This window comes from Stenella coeruleoalba (assembly GCF_951394435.1).
Source record: "Stenella coeruleoalba genome assembly, chromosome: 7".
In the NCBI taxonomy this organism is placed as follows: domain Eukaryota; kingdom Metazoa; phylum Chordata; class Mammalia; order Artiodactyla; family Delphinidae; genus Stenella; species Stenella coeruleoalba.
The window spans coordinates 78,347,023-78,369,025 of NC_137153.1; the positions used below are offsets into that span (position 1 = coordinate 78,347,023).

The 22,003-nt window shown below is 39.6% G+C and overlaps 1 protein-coding gene across 1 annotated transcript in view; it reads left to right on the plus strand.

The window, feature by feature from the left end:
* The window catches only part of OSTF1 (osteoclast stimulating factor 1), a 52,110-nt gene that overhangs the window by 18,867 nt on the left and 11,240 nt on the right, over positions 1-22,003 (plus strand). Inside the window, exons 2-8 of the mRNA XM_079926848.1 lie at positions 3,175-3,221; positions 9,235-9,285; positions 12,065-12,128; positions 14,012-14,065; positions 15,723-15,830; positions 16,951-17,000; positions 20,016-20,094. Of these exons, the coding sequence (XP_079782974.1) occupies positions 3,175-3,221; positions 9,235-9,285; positions 12,065-12,128; positions 14,012-14,065; positions 15,723-15,830; positions 16,951-17,000; positions 20,016-20,094 (453 nt within the window). The remainder of the gene's footprint in view (positions 1-3,174; positions 3,222-9,234; positions 9,286-12,064; positions 12,129-14,011; positions 14,066-15,722; positions 15,831-16,950; positions 17,001-20,015; positions 20,095-22,003) is intronic.

Genomic DNA, 22,003 nt, shown 5'->3' on the forward strand with positions numbered 1-22,003 from the left:
TTACGTTGTGAATCTGCCTTCATTAAATATGTTGGGAATTGATCAGCGCCTGCTCTTGATGACTTATTAAGATTGTTTTTTTGTTTGTTTGTGTTTTGGATGTCTGCAAGGACAATACTGTAGAAACACAGAGTACCCTGATTTTTTTCCCTTTAGTACTCTGTGTAAACCTGTGCTATAGAATCTTGCACACAGTTGAATTAAATACGATGTAAAAATGATCAGTGAATTAAGTATTATTAATTGCTGTTCTCTTGAGAGGCTATATCCAGGGTTGATAGTCATCTGTTTTGCTTCTTTATGCTATTCTTTCATAACCTCTGCCTGCTTCTTTGTATTCTTTCATTTCTACTTGACTCAGCTTTGGGAATGGAATAAATTAAGGCCTAGAACTTTTATAATATATGAGTTAAAAGGGACCCACAAGGGGCTAATGTCTCAACATTAATTGAGAAAAAGGATCGTGTATGTGAAAGTGTTTTCTACAGCATTACATAGAGAGAGCGTTCCCTCGTATAATGGCCTAGAGGGTTGCCTGATGTCCTCTGTTTAGTATAAATCAAGATGCAAATAAATCTCCAACTTCCTCTTAAGTTGTGAACATTTTAAGTAAGACAATCGCAAAAGATACAGTTACAAAATTCAGCGGCTTAGTCACACTCCAAGTTTTCTTTTTCCAGGTTTTAAAATTTATACTGAATTTTCTCTAAGCTCGTTAAGTTGACATTGGATCTTGTTTCCAAAATCATACATAGCCTGTGTCATCCCTGCCCTTCCCTCAAAGGAGCAAGAAAATTCTGTCATTATTGAGTTTGGTCACGAGTGGATGCTTCCTTGTGTAACTTCTCTTTGGAAAGTTTGAAGTAATCAAGATAGTTAATCTCTCCTCTCAGAGACAGGTCAGCAGAAAATATTTCTCCTGGCAGCTCCTCCTTCCATTTAATGTTTCCTTTCTTAGGCCTAAGGATGTGGGGTAAAAAACAAACTCCAAACAAAAAAGAGTTTTCACTTTTGCTTCTAGAAGTTGCACTAGAATTCAGATCGCAGAAATAATGTTTTCTTGCAGCCACACTAAGTAACAGGGGATTTGAACGGCTCTTCTATATTAGGGCATTTAGAAGAAAGAATGATTCCACCCCGCTATACCCGCAGTGAAAGTATCTTTATTGTTTTCATTGATAACAAAAGTAATACACGCTCAGTGTAATAAATTTAAACAATGCGTGTAAAGTAGAATGTGAAGATTCCCATAATTGGTGTTTCCACTCAAGATGTTTGTGTGCTGTCAACATAGATAGATGGTACTTGGCATACTGTTCTGTAACGTGTTTTTTTTTTTTCCACTGAATATTTTGCAGGCTTTTTGCTACATCAGTGTCTGTGGGTCTGTCTGCAGCATTCTTTTTAAATGACTTTATCATAAGGTTGAATCAGAGTTGATTTACATAGTCCCTTCTTAATGGACATCATGTCATTTCTCATTTTCTGATGTTCTAAATTTGTGTCATTCAGTATGCTAGCCACCAGCCACTTGTGGCAATTTAACCTTGTTCAAATTAAATAATGTGTAAAAATCAGTTCGTCAGTAGCCATATTTCACGTGCTCAGTAGCTATATGTGAGTAGCACAGATGTAGAGCTTTTCCATCATTGCATAAAGTTGTATTGGACAGTGCTGTTCTAAACTGCTGGTTTTCAGACTTTTTTTTTGAGTACACGTTTCCATTCCTTAATTCATCCATTCTTCATTCATTCAATAAATAATTATTAAGCGCTTCCTATGTGTCAGGCACTGTGCTAGGTACTTGGATATATCATTCATAAAACAAAACACCTACCCTCATGATGCTTAACATTCTATCAGCAAAAGGTTTTGACTACTCCCAGTAAATGTATTTATAAGTTGTATATGTATTCTATCATGCCGTTATATTTTATTTACTTATTTATTAAATATTTATTTATCTATTTATGGTTGCATCAGGTCTTAGTTGCGGCACGCAACTAAGATTTTTTTCATTGCAGCACTCAGGCTCTTCGTTGCGGTGCGTGGGCTTCTCTCTAGTTGTGGCGCACGGGCCCCAGAGCTCATGGGCTCAGTAGTTGTGGCATGCGGGCATAGTTGCCCCGCGATATGTGGGATCTTAGTTCCCCGACCAGAGATAGAACCTGCATCCCCTGAATTAGAAGGTGGATTCTTAACCACTGGACAACTAGGGAAGTCCCAATCATGCTGTTATATTTTAAAACATGTTAAAATAGGAATGAAAATGAATAAGATAAAAATGTACATAATTTCTGAAGTAGTCTTCCTGTGTCCCACCTCGGGGACCACTGTTCTGAATAATGCCCTTGGACTAGGTGGTCATCTCTAAAGGTTCTTCCAGTACTGAAACTGAACTGTTATCACATTTTAAGTAGGTAGTTCTTCTATTTTGATATGTGTAGGCTTTTTCCGACACTGTTTGAATTTGTTCTTATACTTATATATTTATTTAGCAAGCATTTATTAAGTTCGTACTATATGTCACGCAGATGCCAGGAGATTGAACAAGTCAGGGTTCCTGCCCTCAAATGAGACAGGCCAGCAAATCAGTTATTCTGATACCAGGTGTTATGGAAATGCAGCAAAGGGACATAGAAAGAGAGAGATGGTTTGGCGGAATGGACAGCTCTCATGAACATGACTCATTTTTGGATAGTTATTGAACTCTGTTGTGGGACTTAATGGAATCACAGATTTCTCCAACAGGTACAATTTTTCTCCCTGCTATTTTCTTTTCTCTTGGAAAATATAAAATCCTAAGCCATTAATTTAAGAATATTCAACTACTGTTGATTGTCCCATTAAGTCTCTCTTTATGTTAAACTCTCACCTTTCTGTTTTTAAACTTAGATCTTAGGGTTGGAGAGGTTCTACATAGGACAGAAGCTAAGTACAAATAATTAGGTAGCTCCTGTTGTTTGAGAGGGGGAAGGTATGTGTTTATTCATACTTTCATTTAACAAATATTTTAAAAATACCTCCTATGCAGAAAAAACACTTAATTCCAAAATAAATTTCGCATAGGGGCTTTTAGTTAAGGAATTCTGAAGAATATAAAGGAAAATACTGTTTACAGCAAATTTAGAAATGGAAGAATTGATCGTGTGTTTTTTCTTTCCTTTCTTTCAGGGCAAGTTAAAGTGTTCAGAGCTCTTTATACGTTTGAACCCAGAACTGTAAGTATTCAGTTTTTCACTTTCAAATTGACATAAAAACCCAAAGTGATTTCATTTAGATACTTCCTCTGTCCTAAATGGTCATCAGCTGCTTCAACCCTTCATTTGACTAAGGACAGAGTCCTCTGTGGTCCAGCCCCCTTTCTAGTCCTGCCATCCTCCACTCCTTCCCCTTCGTGGACCATTCCAGTCTGGATCTGGTGCACAGTACAACTCATGTCTGAACTCTTTGTAGACTCATGGCTCTGCACCTCTCTAAGCTTTGATCACACACTTCCTCTTCCATAAAGACTTTCTGATCACCCCATGGAGGAGTGGGATGTCTCTCCCGCCTCTGAATTTCTGCACTTGGCATTGCAGTCTTGCTCACCAGCACAGTGTCTAGGGTGCAGAAAACAGGGGTTTAGAACTTACAGTAGCGTTTAGGACCCGCTCTGCCTCTTTTAGCAGCTGTATGACCTGGTAAATTCAGAAATTACCTAACCTCTGTGCCTCAGTGTACTCATCTGTAAAGTGAAAATAATAATAATCTCATAGGGTTTTAGTGAGAATTAAGTGAGATTGTGTAAAGCTGCTGTTACTGTTAAGGAGTCATTGTTACTATTAGAAGGGGTAGTGGTTGCTATATTCATAGACTCTTAACACATACTTTTGATTGGTTGATGTATTAATTACTTTAATTCACCTCCAGTTCTTTTCCAGGATGGAGTCTCTCTACTGTTATTTATTTATTTTTGGCTGCATCAGGTCTTCGTTGCTGCGTGAGGGCTTTCTCTAGTTGCGGCGAGCTGGGGCTACTCTTCGTTGCGGTGCGCGGGCTTTTCATCACGATGGCTTCTCTTGTTTGGGAGCACGGGCTCTAGGCACGCAGGCTTCAGTAGTTGTGGCACATGGGCTCAGTAGTTGTGGCTCGTGGGCTCTAGAGCACAGGCCCAGTAGTTGTGGCACACGGGCTTAGTTGCTCCGTGGCATGTGGGATCTTCCTGGACCAGGGATCAAACCCATGTCCCCTGCATTGGCAGGCAGATTCTTAACCACTGCCCCACCAGGGAGGTCCCTCTACAGCTTTTTAAAAGTCTTGGTTATTATTGAATGCGCAGGAGAAAATACACATTTAATTCACTAGGTTTTTTGAATAGTCCACATTTAAAATGCTATTTTTAATATCCATGGTCCCAAGCATCCTAGGCTGTAGAGCAGTGCCGCTAATTCATCCTGTGTGTGCTGGACGGTCAATAATGGCTACCTCATGCCCTGCTGCTCCCACGCTCTGCTCCTCTCCATCTCCCCTCAGTACAGATGTTGAAGGGGAGGTGCCTGGCTGATCAGGTCCCAGGGGTCTTCCTGACTGCTCAAGTGCCCATGCTGTACCAGTTGTTCAGTATTTTGAATGTCACCCTAGAACTAGGTTCATCTTAACATTCTTTTCTGAATGAGAATTTCTTTTGGACAAGCTCGGTTTGGTCTTTCTCCCCTGGGCCCAGTGGCCATCTTCTCTAGTGGAATGGGTGTACCCCAGTATATCCTAAACTCACCTAAAAGTCATTGAGACAAAGAAGTTGGAAGGGCTGAGCTGGACTCTGTGAGACCATCGCTGACATGTACAGCACCCCAGAAATACCTGGGTCCAGTTTTTAGCTACTGTACTACTCTCAGGAGATAGGGACAGCAATACCCAACTCATCTCGGTGATCCACTGGGAAGCTTGTCACTCTTGGTTCTTCCTGTCAGTGCATTTCTCTCCTCTGTCGTGCATGAAGGCAAGGTAGTCCTGACATCACCCAGCCCTGTTTGGTTCTTATTTCTTACCCAACCCCCAATCCAATAAAGTGTCATATAGAGGCCTGGTAAGACTGGATAGACCAGTGTTGCACTGACGGAGAGAGAACAGCATTTCCTGTGTGCTGGAGGTATATTGATTTCTGCAAGGAAACCAGCAGGATCCTCCTCTCTATCATGTAACATTTGCTGGACTCCTCTAGGTTTATAGCACTATATGTAGGGGAAGGAGCCCTAGGATGGGATTCCAAAAGCTGAAGTAGGAGCCCAGCCCTACCACTCACTAACTGTGTGATTTGTGGCAAGTTCTTCAACCTCTCTGAGCCTGGCTGTGAGATGGAGGTTATACCCGTGACCCAGCCCTGCCTTAATGGGCTGTTGTAGGATCAAATGACGTTAAGTATGCTTTGCAAGTATAAGGCACTGCTGTTGATTTTGTTGTATTGCATTATGTTGGGGTGGGGAAGAGAGAAACAACAGATATTTTCCACAGCCATTGCCTTTTATCCTGATCATGACACCATGGCAGCCAGTAATGGCTATGCGTGACCCTTCTGTATGAGAGAAAGCAGAGGTGGTGATGAAGGGCAGGGACTCCAGAATCTGAACGTCACGGTTCAAGTTTAGGGTCTACCATGTACCTGCTGTATGGCCTTGGACAAGTTTCTCATCTATAATGTGATGATAAGAATAGCACCCACCTCACAGTGTTGCTGTGAGATTCTAAGTGTCCAGACCAGTGCCAGGCACATGATAATACTATAAAGTGCTAAATGAAAACATCTGTGGAGAATTTGATTTTTTTTTCTTTTTCTTTTTATTAATTCTCAGGGCTCCAGGTTGACAAATGTGGAAAATTTCAAAAGGACGTCACGATCTTTCCAAAATTTTTCATAAAATACATATTTGCATAAACCAACCAAAATTAATGCCTTGAGAATTATATGTTACCAAGAATATATGGAACAGGATATACATTACCAAGTGGGTACTCATCCCTATAACATCCCAGTGGCCAACAATTTACTTGTTCTGATACCTTGTGGTTGTTCAAGGAGAGAGGAAAAGAAGAATGTGGTTAAAAACCAAAGAACAGACAGAAATAGACAAGTGCTTACTTGATTGTGTCACTCTTTTCCCATCATAGTCCATGAATACGATGCCAGGAATTTAAAAGTCGATCCTCACTGAACATTTACATTGTGTCCTGCAAGTGGTTTCTTAATGGAAAGTGTGAATATCGGAGGTACAAATCTATCTGAGTTTTAAAATCATGAAATTACCTTGTTGTTTATATTGCCACCAGCAGTCTGAAGAATTTGGTAAACGACCTCCTCAGCTACATTGGGAAAAACCGCCCCTAGCTTCTTTGGAAGAAGATATTTTAGCGGGGGTAGCATTGTGTGTCTGGGAGCTATTGATTAAAAAGAAAATAAACGTTCCACTCTCTTTTCTCAGGATGAAAACTTAGCGAGACCTTTTTTTACCTGACTGAAATCGACTGCCTTTTGTTGCTCCCTTAGTTGAAAAACAAGTCTGATCTAATGGGTAGCTGAAGCAGGCACTGCTATGGAAGAGCAGCCATTAATTTAAAATCCGAAACAGCGCAAGAAGTTTTGAAATGACTGTACTTGGTGACAGTTTCCAAATCATGCATTTTACCAAACCACAAAAGAAAAGAATTATTTACAAACACCATATGATTTTAAAAATTGAGGTAAAATTCGCATAACACAACATTAACAATTTTTTGTATTTAAAGTGAACAGTGAAGCATTTAGTACAATCACAATGTTGTACAGCTATTACCTCTGTCTAGTTCCAAAATATTTTCACTGTCCCCAAAGAAAACTCTGTACCCATTAAACACTGACTTCCCATTCTTCCAGGCTTTATTCCTTTTTATGAGGAAGACTAATTACAGAGACTTGTGTATGTTCTTTGTTTTTTAAGTTGTGTGTTTGGCACTTTCTCAAAATGTGCCTTTTGTTTCAAGGGTGAATGATCTTATTAAGTGTGGAAATTCAGGCAAACTTGACTTTTGTGATTTTAGACATGACTCCTTCACTTCAACGTAAGCACTGATTGAGGAGGATTGATTGTTAGACGTAAGTGGGCAAGGTTAGCTTCTCTTCAAGACATTGAACTCTTTCAAAACTCCAAGAAACTCAGTCACTCCAAAAAAATGCTAAGATTTCACATATATTCTGTTTTCTTTACTTCCTTGCATCCTGCTTCATTCTCCCCACCCATTCCTTACTGTTGTAAGGATGGCTACTCCATCCCACCAGCTGGGATGCTATGGTGGCAGTGAGTCGCCTTTCTGGCCTCTGAGAAGTGAGCCAGTTAACGGCAGGGAAGTGCTAAAGTAAACAATTTGTTTCCCTAATCACTTTCTATATCCATCACATATTGGTAGTAATATTGATCATAGATCATCAGGACATTTTAGGGAAAAATTGAGAAAAGTCTTAGAAGGCTTTACTTTTTTTCTTCCAAATGCCTATTTCCAATAATATTAAAATGTATGTCATTGATCTACACAGGCTCAACTAATTTTGTATAGATATGCTATGTGTAAGTCTAGTCTCTGTAGATCGAAGTGTAAATTAAGAAATGCTTCAGAAAGTGCTTTTTAGAGGAACTCACATTTTTTAGTTTCATTAATCATCATTTGCTAATTTTTATATTTGAATGCATATTGCATCTAAATATGAATTATGGTTGCTTAAAGCATGATATAGCTGATATAGTCTTCATCTATATTCACGGGGAAATAGTTATAAAAATAATAGAGATCATCTTTGAAACTCAGTAAATGACTGTTGCAGAGTCACATTTACTGCCGTAGTCTGCAGCTGAGAGAGATAAACAAAAGGAAAATGAAAGAATGAAATAATTTGTTTCACTAGCATAATTTTTATTTGTGTGGAGCAGTAACTGGAATCAAATATCAAAGCCTTTAAGAAAATTTTTTTTCCAACCAGCATTATGAAACTAATATGCGCTCATGATCTTATCCTATGTAAAATTTTGTGCCCTACATTCTTCACTTAGCATGACAATGTAAACATTTCCCAATATCTGAAACTTGCTCATCAGTAGACATAAATATACATATATATAGATTCTGGCCACGCCAGGCGGCTTACAGGATCTTAGTTCTCTGACCAGGGATTGAACCTGGGCCACAGCACTGTAAGTGCTGAGTCCTAACCAGTGGACCACCAGGGAACTCCCTAGACATTTTATTTACTCATACAGTCATGCTGATAAGTGTTATCTACTGATGGGAAAAAGATATTTAATTAAAGTGCCTGGCTTTATTCAGGGAGTTTGTAGGACATTTGGCTGGTATAAGAGCATGTATTGTCTGTGTAATTAATTAACCCCTTAGAGCTTGCTTAAGATCTAGAACGAGTTACTGCTTCATATCTTTCGGCTCTTTAGTCTTTTTTTTTTTTTTTTTTGTGGCACGCGGGCCTCTCATTGCTGTGGCCTCTCCCGTTGCAGAGTGCAGGCTCCAGACGCACAGGCTCAGCGGCCATGGCTCACGGGCCCAGCCGCTCTGCGGCATTTGGGATCTTCCCGGACCGGGGCACGAACCCGTGTCCCCTGCATTGGCAGGCGGATTCTCAACCACTGTGCCACCAGGGAAGCCCTCTTTAGTCTTATTAATGGTTGAATTATGTATTAACTGTTCTCATATATAAGATATTCATTCTCTCTGAACATGAAGAGTTAAGATAATGGTTTTCTCAAAATAAGTAGAGAGCGATGTTGATATGAAAGGTTTAAGGATTGAAGGCTAATCGTTTAGGAGAGAGCCAAGCTTCTAGCTATTTTTCATGGTTTTAGTTCTAGACATTTATCCTTTTATGAAAAAATATATATCACCTTTTGAAATTTTTACAATGAAAAAGTTTTATTAATATTCTATTTTGGTATAAAAATGCCTTGCTTTCATTGGGGAAGAAAATAAGGTGTGTGGGTGTGTGGGGAGGAATTCTTATTTCTTATATTCTTTGAAGTTTATCGTGGGAAAATTCACATTTCTGTGCATGTGTTAGCTTGTCAATAATGTTATATGGTTTATGTGCAGATTTAAGTATATAAAAACTACGCTGTCTATAAGGATTTTAGAATGTGGAATTTGTATAATTATCATCATCATTGAATTCTAATTCATGAAAAAATCACATGGAGTAAAACTTAATTTTTTTTTTTTTTTTAGCCAGATGAATTGTACTTTGAAGAAGGTGATATTATCTACATTACTGACATGGTAAGCCCAGCCAATATTTTGTCATACCACGCATGAACTAAAGATGTATAAGACTATTTTGTATAGCTGTAATATTGTACATTATTTACATGTATATCTGTATAGAAATACATATACCCAAGTTCACTCACTGAGCATAATTTGTAATAACGTAAGATTGGAAGTAGCCCTTACTCCATCAATAGGAAAATAGTTCAATAAACTTTGCTGTATCTACAAACAGTATTATGCAGCTATAAAAAGGAGTGAGGAATATCTCTATATGATATTATGGAGTAATTTAAGTGAACAAAAGCAAGGTGAAAAAAATGTGGATAGTGTGCCTTTGCTAATGTAAGTAAGAAAGGGTGAGAGGATATACATATACATATTTTCCTCAATTTAAAATAAAAAGTCAAAGGAGGAGTCATAAATTTTTAAAAAGTAGTTTCTTCTCTGAAAGGAAACGGAAAAGGGTAGAGGAAACATAGATGGAATATAGACTTTTTAAAAATTACACCTTGTTTTGGAGATCTGTCTTTGGAATCATGTAAACTTTTGCATAGTTATAAAATTAAATTAAATGATAAAAAGCAATCCCTAAAAATTAAAAGCAGAATGAATCAAATGAACTTAGTTGTACCCCAGGTATTTGGCATGACACACAGAGAGGAACTATTCCAAGTGACTTTAAAACTCAGCATTTCAACTGAATATCTCTAGTAGAATAATATGAAGAACAAAAAGAACTTCTACCCCCAAATTATAAACAGTTTTTAATCATGATGTTGGAGAAGTGTTGGTATTGTTATTCTGAGATTGATGCATGTGTACTGCAGTTTAGAGCAAATGAGTCATTAAGTCAATGATGTAGAAAACTGGCAGTTTCAGCCTGCAAGAAAGGATGTACAGATAGATGTAAGATCAATGAAGTTAAGTCGCTCTGCATTTGAATTGGAAGTATGTTGTATATTATCTAAAATAAAATAAACAAAAGGATTTCTGCTCTGTCCTTTGAAAAGGCCAAAAAAAAAAAAAAAAAAGACCAACCTAATAATAATATGTTATTTCCCATTAAAAGGAACAAAGTTCCTTTGAGAAATGTCTGGGGGCAGGAAAGGTACAAGATAATCCCAGGACATCTTGTTCTTAGAAAGCAAGGAAACTCCCAAAGACTACTAGGGTCCCACTGGAAAGACACAGAACTAAATTGAAGAGGCTGCCACTGGTCAAAGATAGGACAATTTGAGCAATCAGTTAGGGCAACAATTCCAAGGATTGAAACAAATCTACTCTATTTAAATTCATGAGCTCCTAATGATACTTAAAAACAAAAATCATTGGTCAACCTGAGAGAATGCTAGGGAACCAACTTTTTATTCTGATGACTCTTAAGGAAAAGAATCAGTATTTATTCTGACAACTCTAAAGGAAAAGAATCAGTATTTATTGTGCCTTTCTCCGTGAACTTTATCTCTGGGTAACCTGAGAGTTGATGAGGGAAAGTTCGTCTTTAAAGTAATATTCTAGTTATTTAAATGAAGAAGGAATGATAGAATTAGACTGTCACCATTTGCAACCCTTATGAAATAATGGATCCAAATAATGCTCATCAGTGGTTACTAATGTTACAAAAAGAGAGACATTGTGTGTCTCCTGATGGAAGAATCAATGCTACACATGAAATAGTCTTGCTAAAAAATTGAATCTGAATCTAATTAAGCCTCTAGAACTAATGACCGATTTATAGGCAATACAGGGAGCAGAGGAACACATTTTTTTATAACAAGGGATACAACAAGGAAAATCCAGACTCTTCCAAACTCTTCGGAACAAACTAGTTTCTATGAAAAGTCTATTGTGAAGGAGTGAAAAAAAAATGAAGGGGGAAACTAACTATACACTGAAAGAGACTTAAGAGGCAAATCGATCAATCATACTGTATGGACTTTATTATAAGACATACTGGAAATTCTGAGTATTGTAGATATTTGATGATATTAAGGAATTATTGTTGAAAAAATTTTAAGCTAGCAAACAAAATAACACATGATAATGGTGTTATTATTATGGAAAAGTCCTTATCTTTCAGAGATTCGTATTAAAATATTTACAGATAAAAGAATATGATGTCTAGAATTTATTTCAGGATAATCTGAAGGGGAGGGAGGTTGTAGGTGAGGATATGCATGAAACAGTATTGGCCATGAGTAAATAGTTCATGCAGTTAGGAAATGGGTATGTGTAGGTTCCTTATACGGTTCCTTCTACTTTGGTATAGGTTTGAATTTTTCTATGATAAAAAGTTACCAAAAAAGCAAAGGTGAAATAAAGAGATCTTTAGAAAAGCAAATATATGCATATCTTGAGAGTAAGAGAAATTAGACTCTGGACCAAAAAATCCTACAGATAGTCTAAACCAAACATAATTTTTCCCCTTCTCTTTCATATTATCTCTGTTTGATTTGTTTGAATGTGGAGTCTCTATGATGAAGTGTCTTTGATTTTTTGCAGGCAGATGTGTGTATATTTGTAATTTAATGATAAGGGGAATGGACATCCATAACTAGGGAGTGAGGAAGCTTGATCAGTGTGACCAGGGCTGATGGACATTTGGTAAAGCAGTAACTCTGCATTTGAATTGGAAGTATGTTGTATTTTATCTAAAATAAAACAAAAAGTGTCAACTGCTCTACCCTTTGAAAAGGCCAAAAGGAGGCCAATCTGCGCCACATGGTTTTAAAAATGACTGAATGTAAACTGGATTCGGTCCCACTTAATTTAACTCTTCTTTCACCAGAGTGATACCAATTGGTGGAAAGGCACCTCCAAAGGCAGGACGGGACTAATCCCAAGCAACTATGGTAAGTATGGCAGCGGTGGCTTTACTTGGGCTGTACTTTGTGTATTTTCAGTTATCTGGTTCCTGAGGCCTTTCTGCTTCCTGCTGTGGCTGAGAAATCGATGGAGTCATTGCCAGCCTAGGGCATGTTCTACTCTGAGCCTCCTCTTAATAGAGTGGTCATGGATGCTGGATGTACTTGAACTTGACTCCTTGGCTTAAGAAAATGCATTGTAACATTCTTGAAAGAACCTAAGGTTTCCAGGGAAATACTTATAGTTTTACTTTATTCAACGCTTAGACATTTTTCTTTTTCTTTTCTTTCTTCTTTGTTTTTTTTTAGACTAGCCCCCCTTTCTTTTGTGATGAAGTAACCTTGCCTTGTTATGTTAATTAATGTTTGGGGCAGTGATGTTCATTAAATGAACATTAGCGCAGTTTGAGGCACTTGAGCAGTGAGACGCACTTCTAGTTGGAAGGGGGACAAAGCAGACTTTCGTAGAAATCAGCAGAGTAAAGTAAAAAGTGCACAGGATTGATAAACAAGGGTCCTGGGTTTTAATCCTTCTTCTACTTCTAACAGCAAGGGACCTTAGTTAGGGTACTTAACTGCTGCCCCTGGGACCGTTTCTCCATCTGTATAACAAGAGGGTTTGATTTAAATCACTTCTAAGGTTCCTTTGGACTTTAGCATTAGATACTTCCTTAGACCAATAGGGCTGACATCAGGCACCAGTTCCAAACACTGGAAGGGGACTTAGAAATTTCAAGGAAGGCAATTCAGAGCTCCTAGGGGAGCGGAGGGGAGGAGGTGGAGGGGAGGAGAGAAAGTGGGGGGAGGGAAATGAGTGAGACCTGGGGCTCAACACATGGGCCCCACTTACCTGGTCTAAGGGCCATATTATTCTGGATTTTAAAAGACTAAGCATTTCTACACTCCTCTAACCTTTGAAATCCCAAATAAACAACTTCTCCAGCTGGTCATAGACTGAGGGTGCAAAATGTTTCTCAGTTGCTAGATCCCTGGTAGCCAAGGGAGTATCTAGTTACAGCCCTTTGTGGTGGGAGGGGTGGGTGTGAAGTCTCATTTGAACAACAGTCTTCATGTGGTCACTCCTACTGATTCTAGGACAGCAGTGAATACACCTTCCTTAGGGGCAGGCAGGTATGCTGATTGCCCGTTCTGAATATAGAAAGCAAAATATTTCTCCCTTACCTCACCCTTCATATCCACACACACAAGGGAGACAATTATTTTTAGCCATCTTCAAAGCAGGGTGTTTTTTTTGTTTGTTTGTTTTTGTGTGTGTGGTACGCGGGCCTCTCACTGTTGTGGCCTCTCCCGTTGCGGAGCACAGGCTCCGGACGTGCAGGCTCAGCAGCCATGGCTCACGGGCCCAGCTGCTCCACGGCATGTGGGATCCTCCCAGACCAGGGCACAAACCCGTGTCCCCTGCATCATCAGGCGGGCTCTCAACCACTGTGCCACCAGGGAAGCCCTAGGGTGTTTTTATAGAATGTAAAAAGGAACCTCAAATGCTTTCTTTTGCACTTTCCTGACTAAATTTATTGGTGAAATATTTGAGCAAACTGGTTGGCAGACCTTGGATCTGTTTGTTTCTATTTATACTTCCAGTTAATGGTTATGTTTGTTTCTGTTTATACTCCCAGTTAATTGCTGTGTTATTGTCTTAGCTTGGCTTCTTTTGACACATAATTCAGCTTCTTTCAAAGCACAAAACATCACTTTTGATTTTCTGCCATTTTTTAAAACTCACATTAAGTAAGGGAAGCTGTATGGTGGAAGGTCCTGGCACTTCTGAAGCTGGGACACTGAACTGGCTTCAGGGAATCCTTTGGGTGGCCCTCTCAACATTGATTTGCATCTTTTTTTTTTCCATCTAGTGGCTGAGCAGGCAGAATCCATTGACAATCCATTGCATGAAGCTGCAAAAAGAGGTAGGTCTGATTCTTTTTGATTGAGATAAACAGTACAGTAAAACACAGACATATTAATTATGTAGTTTGATGACTTTTAACAAATGCATTTACCTGTGTAACCAACACCCAGATCAAGATCCAGAACATTTCTATCATCCCAGAAAGTTCCCTTCCCAGTTAAATCCTTGCCTCCCCCAGAGGCAATCTCTGTTCTGGCCTTCTTTCACTCTATAGAAATGTGTGATTTTAATTTTTAAAATGTCAGTCAACAAATAACTTTTGAGTCTTACCTGCCCTGTGCTTAGTTGCAAGTGGAAAGTCATGCTCTGTGACTCGCAGAGCTCAAAGTCTGGCAGGGGAGAGATGTGTGTAGCAGATCATTACAAGATGGTGTGATAAGTATAGCGGTTGAAGTGTGTTTCAGTTAAACAGGCTATAGAGGCCAGAATGAGTAACAGGAGGGCAGAGGGTGGGGGCTTCTCAGGGGTCCAGCACCAGGGAGAGTGTTAGTATATTGCAAGTATGAATGGTGAGGTTGGGGTTGGGGAGGAAGGAAGCACCAGGGATGGGGCTTGTACGTGGGGCTTTGTTCCATAGATCAGTGGCTCTCCACAGAGGGTAATTCCTCTCTGCAAACCCTGGGACATTTGGCAGTATCTGGAGGCATTTTTTTGTTTGTTTGTTTGTTTGTTATTTTGCGGAACGCGGGCCTCTCACTGTTGTGGCCTCTCCGGTTGTGGAGCACAGGCTCCGGACGCACAGGCTCAGGGGCCATGGCTTACGGGCCCAGCTGCTCCGCCGCATGTGGGATCTTCCCGGACCGGGGCACGAACCCGTGTACCCTGCATCGGCAGGCGGACTCTCAACCACTGCGCCACCAGGGAAGTCCTCTGGAGGCATTTTGACTGTCATAACTGGGGGGATGCTGGCACCTTTTGCGTAGAGCCTGGGGATGTTGCTAAACATCGTGCAGTACAGCCCCCATAACAAAGAACCCTCCAGCGCCAGATGTCAGTAGGGCCGCTGTTGAGAAACCCTGCTGTAGATCGTGGGGAATTTTTTATAAGGCCACAGTAAGCTCTCTTTCATTTAATTGTAGATATTTCTGAAATCTGAATGTGCAAAAGGAAATTATTGGTTTAGGATTGTGCATAAGTAGAACTACTAAATTGACATTTAAAAAATTCTTTGTAAACTAGATATTTAGGGCATTAGCCACAGGATATTAAATGAATAGTTATACTTTAACATATAAGAGCAGCAGCTTTGAGTAGGTTATTTAGTTTTTCTTTTCTTATAGGAACTGAAAATGCATTTTAAATATGAATATGAGTAGTATCTGCTTGTTCTTAGGTTTGAAATTTTTTCCCGAAGTTCCAGGATTTCACAAAGGAAAAAAAAGCTTTTTTTACAGAGTAAAAATACCTTAAATGGACCCATTTAGGCAACTCTTCCCATTAACCTACCATTAAAAATTGATGTTAATGCTTTCCATTAATAAACTGGAAGTCAAAATGTACCATAGAGAATGCGTTATGGGGCAGGTTTTAATTTCAGACTTACTGATTAATCCTTTGCAAATGCGAATTTATGCAGGATGAAATTGATTGAAAAGCAAAACGAAAAAAACTAAAACCCTTTTTCATGTGTTTTTATAAATGTAAAATGTTTTCAGGCAACTTGAGTTGGTTGAGAGAGTGTTTGGACAACCGAGTAGGTGTTAATGGCTTGGACAAAGCTGGGAGCACCGCCTTGTACTGGGCTTGTCACGGGGGTCACAAAGGTATTACATTTTGTTTGTTATCATAAATATCTGTGCTACTGAAAATGTGCTTCATCTAGGGGAGCCAGAGTTACACAAATGAAAAAAAAATTGGTTATTCTTTTTAAATTTTTCAGAATGTCAGCCAAAAGCCCAGTCCCTGGAAGCTCTGTAAAACAGTAGGTAGAATGTGACTGGTCAGCCTCACTACACAGACCTTTTCACTTGAAGGAGTGGAAGCTTCCTTTCCTCTCTCAGACTTGCAAAGGTCTGAGAAAACAGGAAAACAACAGTAATATAAAAACAACCCCCACTGTCTAATCTCACAGAAGAAAGGACCAGAATTGATTCCTCTGACTTAGTTTTTCCCAGGAAGCTTTTTTTTTTTTTTTTTCCGGTACGCGGGCCTCTGCACTGTTGTGGCCTCTCCCATTGCGGAGCACAGGCTCCGGACGCGCAGGCTCAGCGGCCATGGCTCACAGGCGCAGCCGCTCCGCGGCATGTGGGATCTTCCCAGACCGGGGCATGAACCTGTGTCCCCTGCATCAGCAGGCGGACTCTCAACCACTGCGCCACCAGGGAAGCCCTCCCAGGAAGCTTTTATGATTTACATTCTAAGCTTAAGATTTAGGAAAGAGACAGCATTTGCTTGAGTTGGTGATTCAGTTGATAACTTCCTCTGTTATAATCAATAATAAGGACAAATGGAATTTCTAGATGTATTTCAGCCTGGCTGAGAATCTACCACACCCACTCTCTTTCTCCCTCTCTACAACACACAGAAAATGATCCCAACAGTAATGAGAAACAAAGAATCCAACAAATTAAATAGCGTGGCCAAAGGAAAATTTAAACACAAATTAGTGGTATGAATATTAAGTGCCCCAGCAAATGTAAAAATATTCCTATCATAGATGTCATGTGAAAATGCAAAAGCCAAAATATTAGAAAAAAATTTTCCCTAAGTAATTCTACCTTTTATAGTCTTAGGTCTTCTATTTACATAAATGTTGAAAACTTTGTTATAACGATTTTCTTGATGATTCTTCTAAAAAGAATCCTCTCTTTTAAAATTATTATGCTGAGTTTTGTCAGACTTTTAGTCTCCTTCTTTAAAAAATCTTTTCTATTTGAATTTCAGATATAGTGGAAGTGCTATTTACTCAACCAAACATTGAACTGAACCAACAGGTGAGATTGCTTATGCAGAAGCCATTTAACCCACCTACCTTGCTCTCCTCGTACAGCTTATGTGTGTGTAAAATCCTGTCTTGGTGTCTTGGAACTCACCTTTTCCCATTTATTATTTTTCATAAAACTTTTAATCAAAATACAACAAGCACATAGTTAAAAAATTATGATTAAAGTCCAAATTGCATAAAGCCCCCAATTCCTGCCATACTCCTCCTCGTATATCACTTTCAGCTTTTAGTGCTTTCCTCTTACCTTCTTGTTACTAAGGAATATGCTTGTGGAGCTGTCTAATAATTCATCATCTTCATAAAGTATTTTGGTATCCTATCTGGTAGGTGAAGGTTTACGCTTGTCAACCGCCCAGCTGTCATCTTCCAGCACCCAGCGCCCAATCTTTCCTCCTCCGGTCCTCCTAATGTTTCATACATAGCATAGTTTTTGCTTATATTACCATATAATGCTTATGGTATTATGGCTATTTAAATATCATTCACTGCTTGTGTAACTTTTTTGTTTCTGTATTTATTGACTTTTATTTAGTGCTTTTTTTTTTTTTGTATTTCACAAAGACCTCGACACTGTTTTATACTCTCTTGATATACTTTTCTAAATTGTATAAGATAATTGCTTTCTTTCTTTTCTTCCTGGAGTCATACTGAAGCCTTCCATCTTCATTCTCTGATCGGAGCAACTTGGTCTCTACTGCCCTTTGCTGTCTTCCTGGGAAACGCTTCACCTCTCTCCTGTGTTGTGTCCTCACTTTTCTGGATCCTCTGTCTTCCATTTGTTGAAGAATACCTTCAAGTAAATTCCTGAGAAACGGGAGCTTGGGCTTGACTATTTGGCTGATAGAATTCTGGGTTGAAAATGACTTCCCTCAGAATTTTACAGGCATGGCTCCATGGTATTCTAGTTTCCAGGGTTGCTTTTGAGAGGTTTGATGCCTTTTTGAGTCCCATTCTTTGTGTATTAACTGCTTTTTCCCTTTTTTATTTGGCCATGCTGCGAGGCTTATAGGATCTTGGTTCCCTGACCAGGGATTGAACCCAGGCCCCTGGGCCCTCAGCAGTGAAAGTGCAGAGTCCTAACCACTGGGCGGCCAGGAAATTCCCTGCGTTTTCTCATGATTAGAATTTTACTCTATCCATGGTATTCCAAACTTTCACAATGATGTGCTTTTAGAATGGGTCTTTGCCTGAAAATGGTAGTGAACTCTTTCAGCCTGGAAAAATATCTTGTATTATTTCTTATATATTTTTATGTTTCCTTTGCTCTTTGGTTCTGGAATGCCCATTAGTAGCTATGTGGGACCTCTCAGATTGAGCCTCTAATTTTCTTAGTTTTCCTCAGAGGTTTTCTCATCTTTGTGTTTTATTTTGGTCGCCTTTTTAATTCCCCAGAGCATTGTATTAGATCTCTGTTGTTGTGTGACAAATTGCCACGTATTTAGCAACTTAAAATATACCCATTTACCTTATGCTTTCTGTAGGTGAGAATTCTGGGTGGCGTAGCTGGGTTTCCTGCTCAGGGTCTCACAGGTGGGAATCAAGGTATTGGCTGGAGTGGGGTTCTCATGTGGAGCTTGAGTCCTATTCCAAGTTCATTCATATTGCTGGGAGAATTGTGTTCCTTGCACCTATGGTACTGAGGCCCTCAACTTTTAGAGACCACCCCTCCTGATGGACAGTTCACAACATGGCTGTTTGCTTTCTTCCTCAAGGCCAGCAGGAGATTGTGTTGCTGGTGCTATGCCTTTCCTTATAAGGGCCCACCTGACTAGGTCAGGTCCACCCAGGGTAAACATCAACTGATTAGAAAATATGGGCATGATATCCTGTTATATTCACCGGTCTCACCCACTCTCAAGGGGAGGAAATTATACAGGGAGGTGTATCCCAGGGGGCAGGGAGCTTGAGGGCTGTCTTAGAATTCTTTCTACCACAAGCTCCTCCTTTTACTCTTATTTTTACTTTTACATAGCATCTTTTTGTCATTTCCTAACATAATGTCATATTATATCTCTGATATATTAATTATATACATATTTTAAAACATTTTCTGCTATTCACTACACTGTGTCTTTTTCCTCTGAGATCCATTAGCTTTGTTTTGATCTTTCTTTGGATATTGGAGGCTGTCCTCAAATATACAGTACCTTTGTCTGTCCATTCATGTTTGAGTTTGACTGAAAGCACTGTGTGCTTGTGGGGCTTATTGACTGGTGGTTTCCTCCGTAGGGTGAAGTGGTGAGGTCCTGGATGTTCTGCTGGCTTATACCCAGATGCCAGTTAAAATATTCCCTTCCTCCCCCGCATTGGGACTGTTCAGCTCTCCCAGAAAAGTATTCTCCAGCCTCCTCCCTGGGCGTAGATGCTAGACTGTACACACTGGGGCACTGGGGTAGGTAAAGGCAGCTGGGAGAGGGGTCTTACTGCTCAGTTTGCAGGTTTTTCAGCTAGCCCCCTGCTTTTAGTTCCTAGCCTAATTGCCACCTTCTCTTGTGCCTGCAAGTTCCATGAGCTTGGAAGCTATCTGGTTAATTTCTCAACAGGGTAATTCTACCATGTGTACTGGGTCATCTGGCAGCAGGGAGAAAGGAAGGTGATCTGGGGTTCTGGGGTTCTAATTACTCCTGAGAAACACTTTCACCCAGTACTCTTGGTTTCACTCCCATGCCTCATTCCTGCTCCCGTGTCTCCAGGCATCTCCAGTTCCTAATTCATGCTGGTTTCTGTGGAGACAAATCTGCTTGTTTCCTCCTGGCGTCTCCCTCTGCAGGCATCTGCACTTCCACTTGTGCACTTCCACTTCTCCTCTTCCATCCCATTCCCTTTCCCCAAATGACTCACCTCTCATCTTTTGAGTCTCCTTTCCCTCTTTGGAATTTTATATGATTTTATAACTTCGTTCTCATTTTAGATTTACTTAGGTTAGAGTAAACCTAAATTCATGCACGGTTTCAATCCACACTCTCTTTTTAAAATGCTGCTTTCTCTTGTTATATCACCATAGAACAAGTTGGGAGACACAGCTTTGCATGCTGCTGCCTGGAAGGGTTATGCAGATATTGTCCAGTTGCTTCTGGCAAAAGGTAAAGTGTGCTTAGTTTTTCTGGTCTTTGCTTACCCTGAAAAATAGGCTACGTCCACTTTTACCACTTGAAATAGTAGGGAAAACAATAGGATTCTTATTTTAAAACTGGAATTGTGGTCTCTACTCTGTCTGCATCACGGAGTTGTTATCATAAGATAAAATTGAGGTGATTTGTGTAAGCTTTTAATTTTAACTCAAAAGCTTGGTAAGCTTTAAAATCACATATATTACCCTCAGTAAGAATTTATTGTACATTTCTGCAGGATGAAAGGGCCTCAGAAAGAAGGTGTGTGTGTGTGTGTGTGTGTGTGTGTGTGTGTGCGCGCATGCACACATACAGAGGAGATCTCTCTAAGAAAGCTGTATGGGTGAAGTTGCTGAGGCCCCTGTTCTCACAGGAAAGCTTGATAGATAAGAAGGAATGCTGTGGCTGCGATGTCCTGCTTTGAGCTGAGCAGATGCTAGATGTACAGAAAACAAGAAGATACGTTGATTCCCTGTTTTTACACAAGTCAGAAGCAGCAGTGAAATTATGGACTCACCATCCATTCATCTGTTTGTCCCACAAATATTAGTTAACCCTTATAGAAGGCCAGGGATATCACCCCGTACTGCACCCTGGTCTAGAAGGCTGTAATATAGGATGCTTGAATCCCCAGCCTACATGTCACATGGATGCAGTATCATTAGGGATCCTTGGAGCAACGTTGTGGGTTATATGAGAGGAAATGTTTTTGATTTAAAGGATGTTGATGATGTAAACTCCAGGTGCAAAAGATCAGACACCTTGAGGACCACTGTAGTGCCCCCCAGAGGTATGCCAACATCTGCACTGTCTGCTATGGCAGCCACTAACCACACGTGCTACTGAGCCCTTGAAAGGAGGCTAGTCTGAATTGAGATGTGCTGTAAGTGTAAGATGAATACCAGATTTTGAATACTTAGTAGAAACAAAAAGAGTGAAGTAGCACAGTAATTTTCATATTGGTTACATGATGAAGTGATAACACTTTGGATATACTGGGTGAAATGAAATATATTCTTAAAATGAATTTCACATTTTGAAAACGTAGCCACTAGAAAAATTTAAATTATGTCTATGGCTCACATAATTTTCTTCTGGGCAGCGCTGGTTGAGAGGGACACAGGAAATGGTTGAGTTTCTTCTCTAGCATCCTGTCTCTGAACATTTCCCATCCTGACAGAAATCATGTATGTGAGTTCTCAAGTGTAAAGTAAGGTATGATCAGTCACAGAACTATGAACCTGCAGGGTGTTTGACCTGTAGTACAGCGAGAGAATGAGGTTTTCCCTATAACCCCAGCTGTGGATATCTAAATCTGTTCATGAGAGATTTTCACACATGGTCACCGTATTCCTAATTAAACATACTATTCTTTTCTTGACAGTATTTTTGTGCCTTTGAGTTTTAGGACATTTATATTTTGTTTACTGACGAGGATGTGGTTGTAGAGAAAATGGCACTCTCAGACACTGTGGCAGAGAGGGTAAATTGGTAAGCCTTCTTGGCAGGCAGTCTAACAGTAGCTAGCAGAATGAAAACATACATATCCTTACATTTCAGCACCACTTCTAGGAAACCATCCTTCAGAAATGCATATAAACAAAGATGTTGTTCAAGGAGGTTCACGGCAGCATTGTTTGTGATAATGAAAATTAGGAAAAGCCTAAACACCCCTCAATAGAGGAGTGGTTAAATAAATTTTGGAATACCCACAAAATGGAATAATTATAAATATTTAAATAGATTGGGTTATAAGTATGTGTACTACTAAGGAATGAATACGATAATATATTATTAAGTTAAAAAAATCAAAACTGGTGGTTACCAGGGAGGAGAGGGAGGGAAAGGGGTAAGATAGGGGTAGGGGATTAAGAGGTACAAA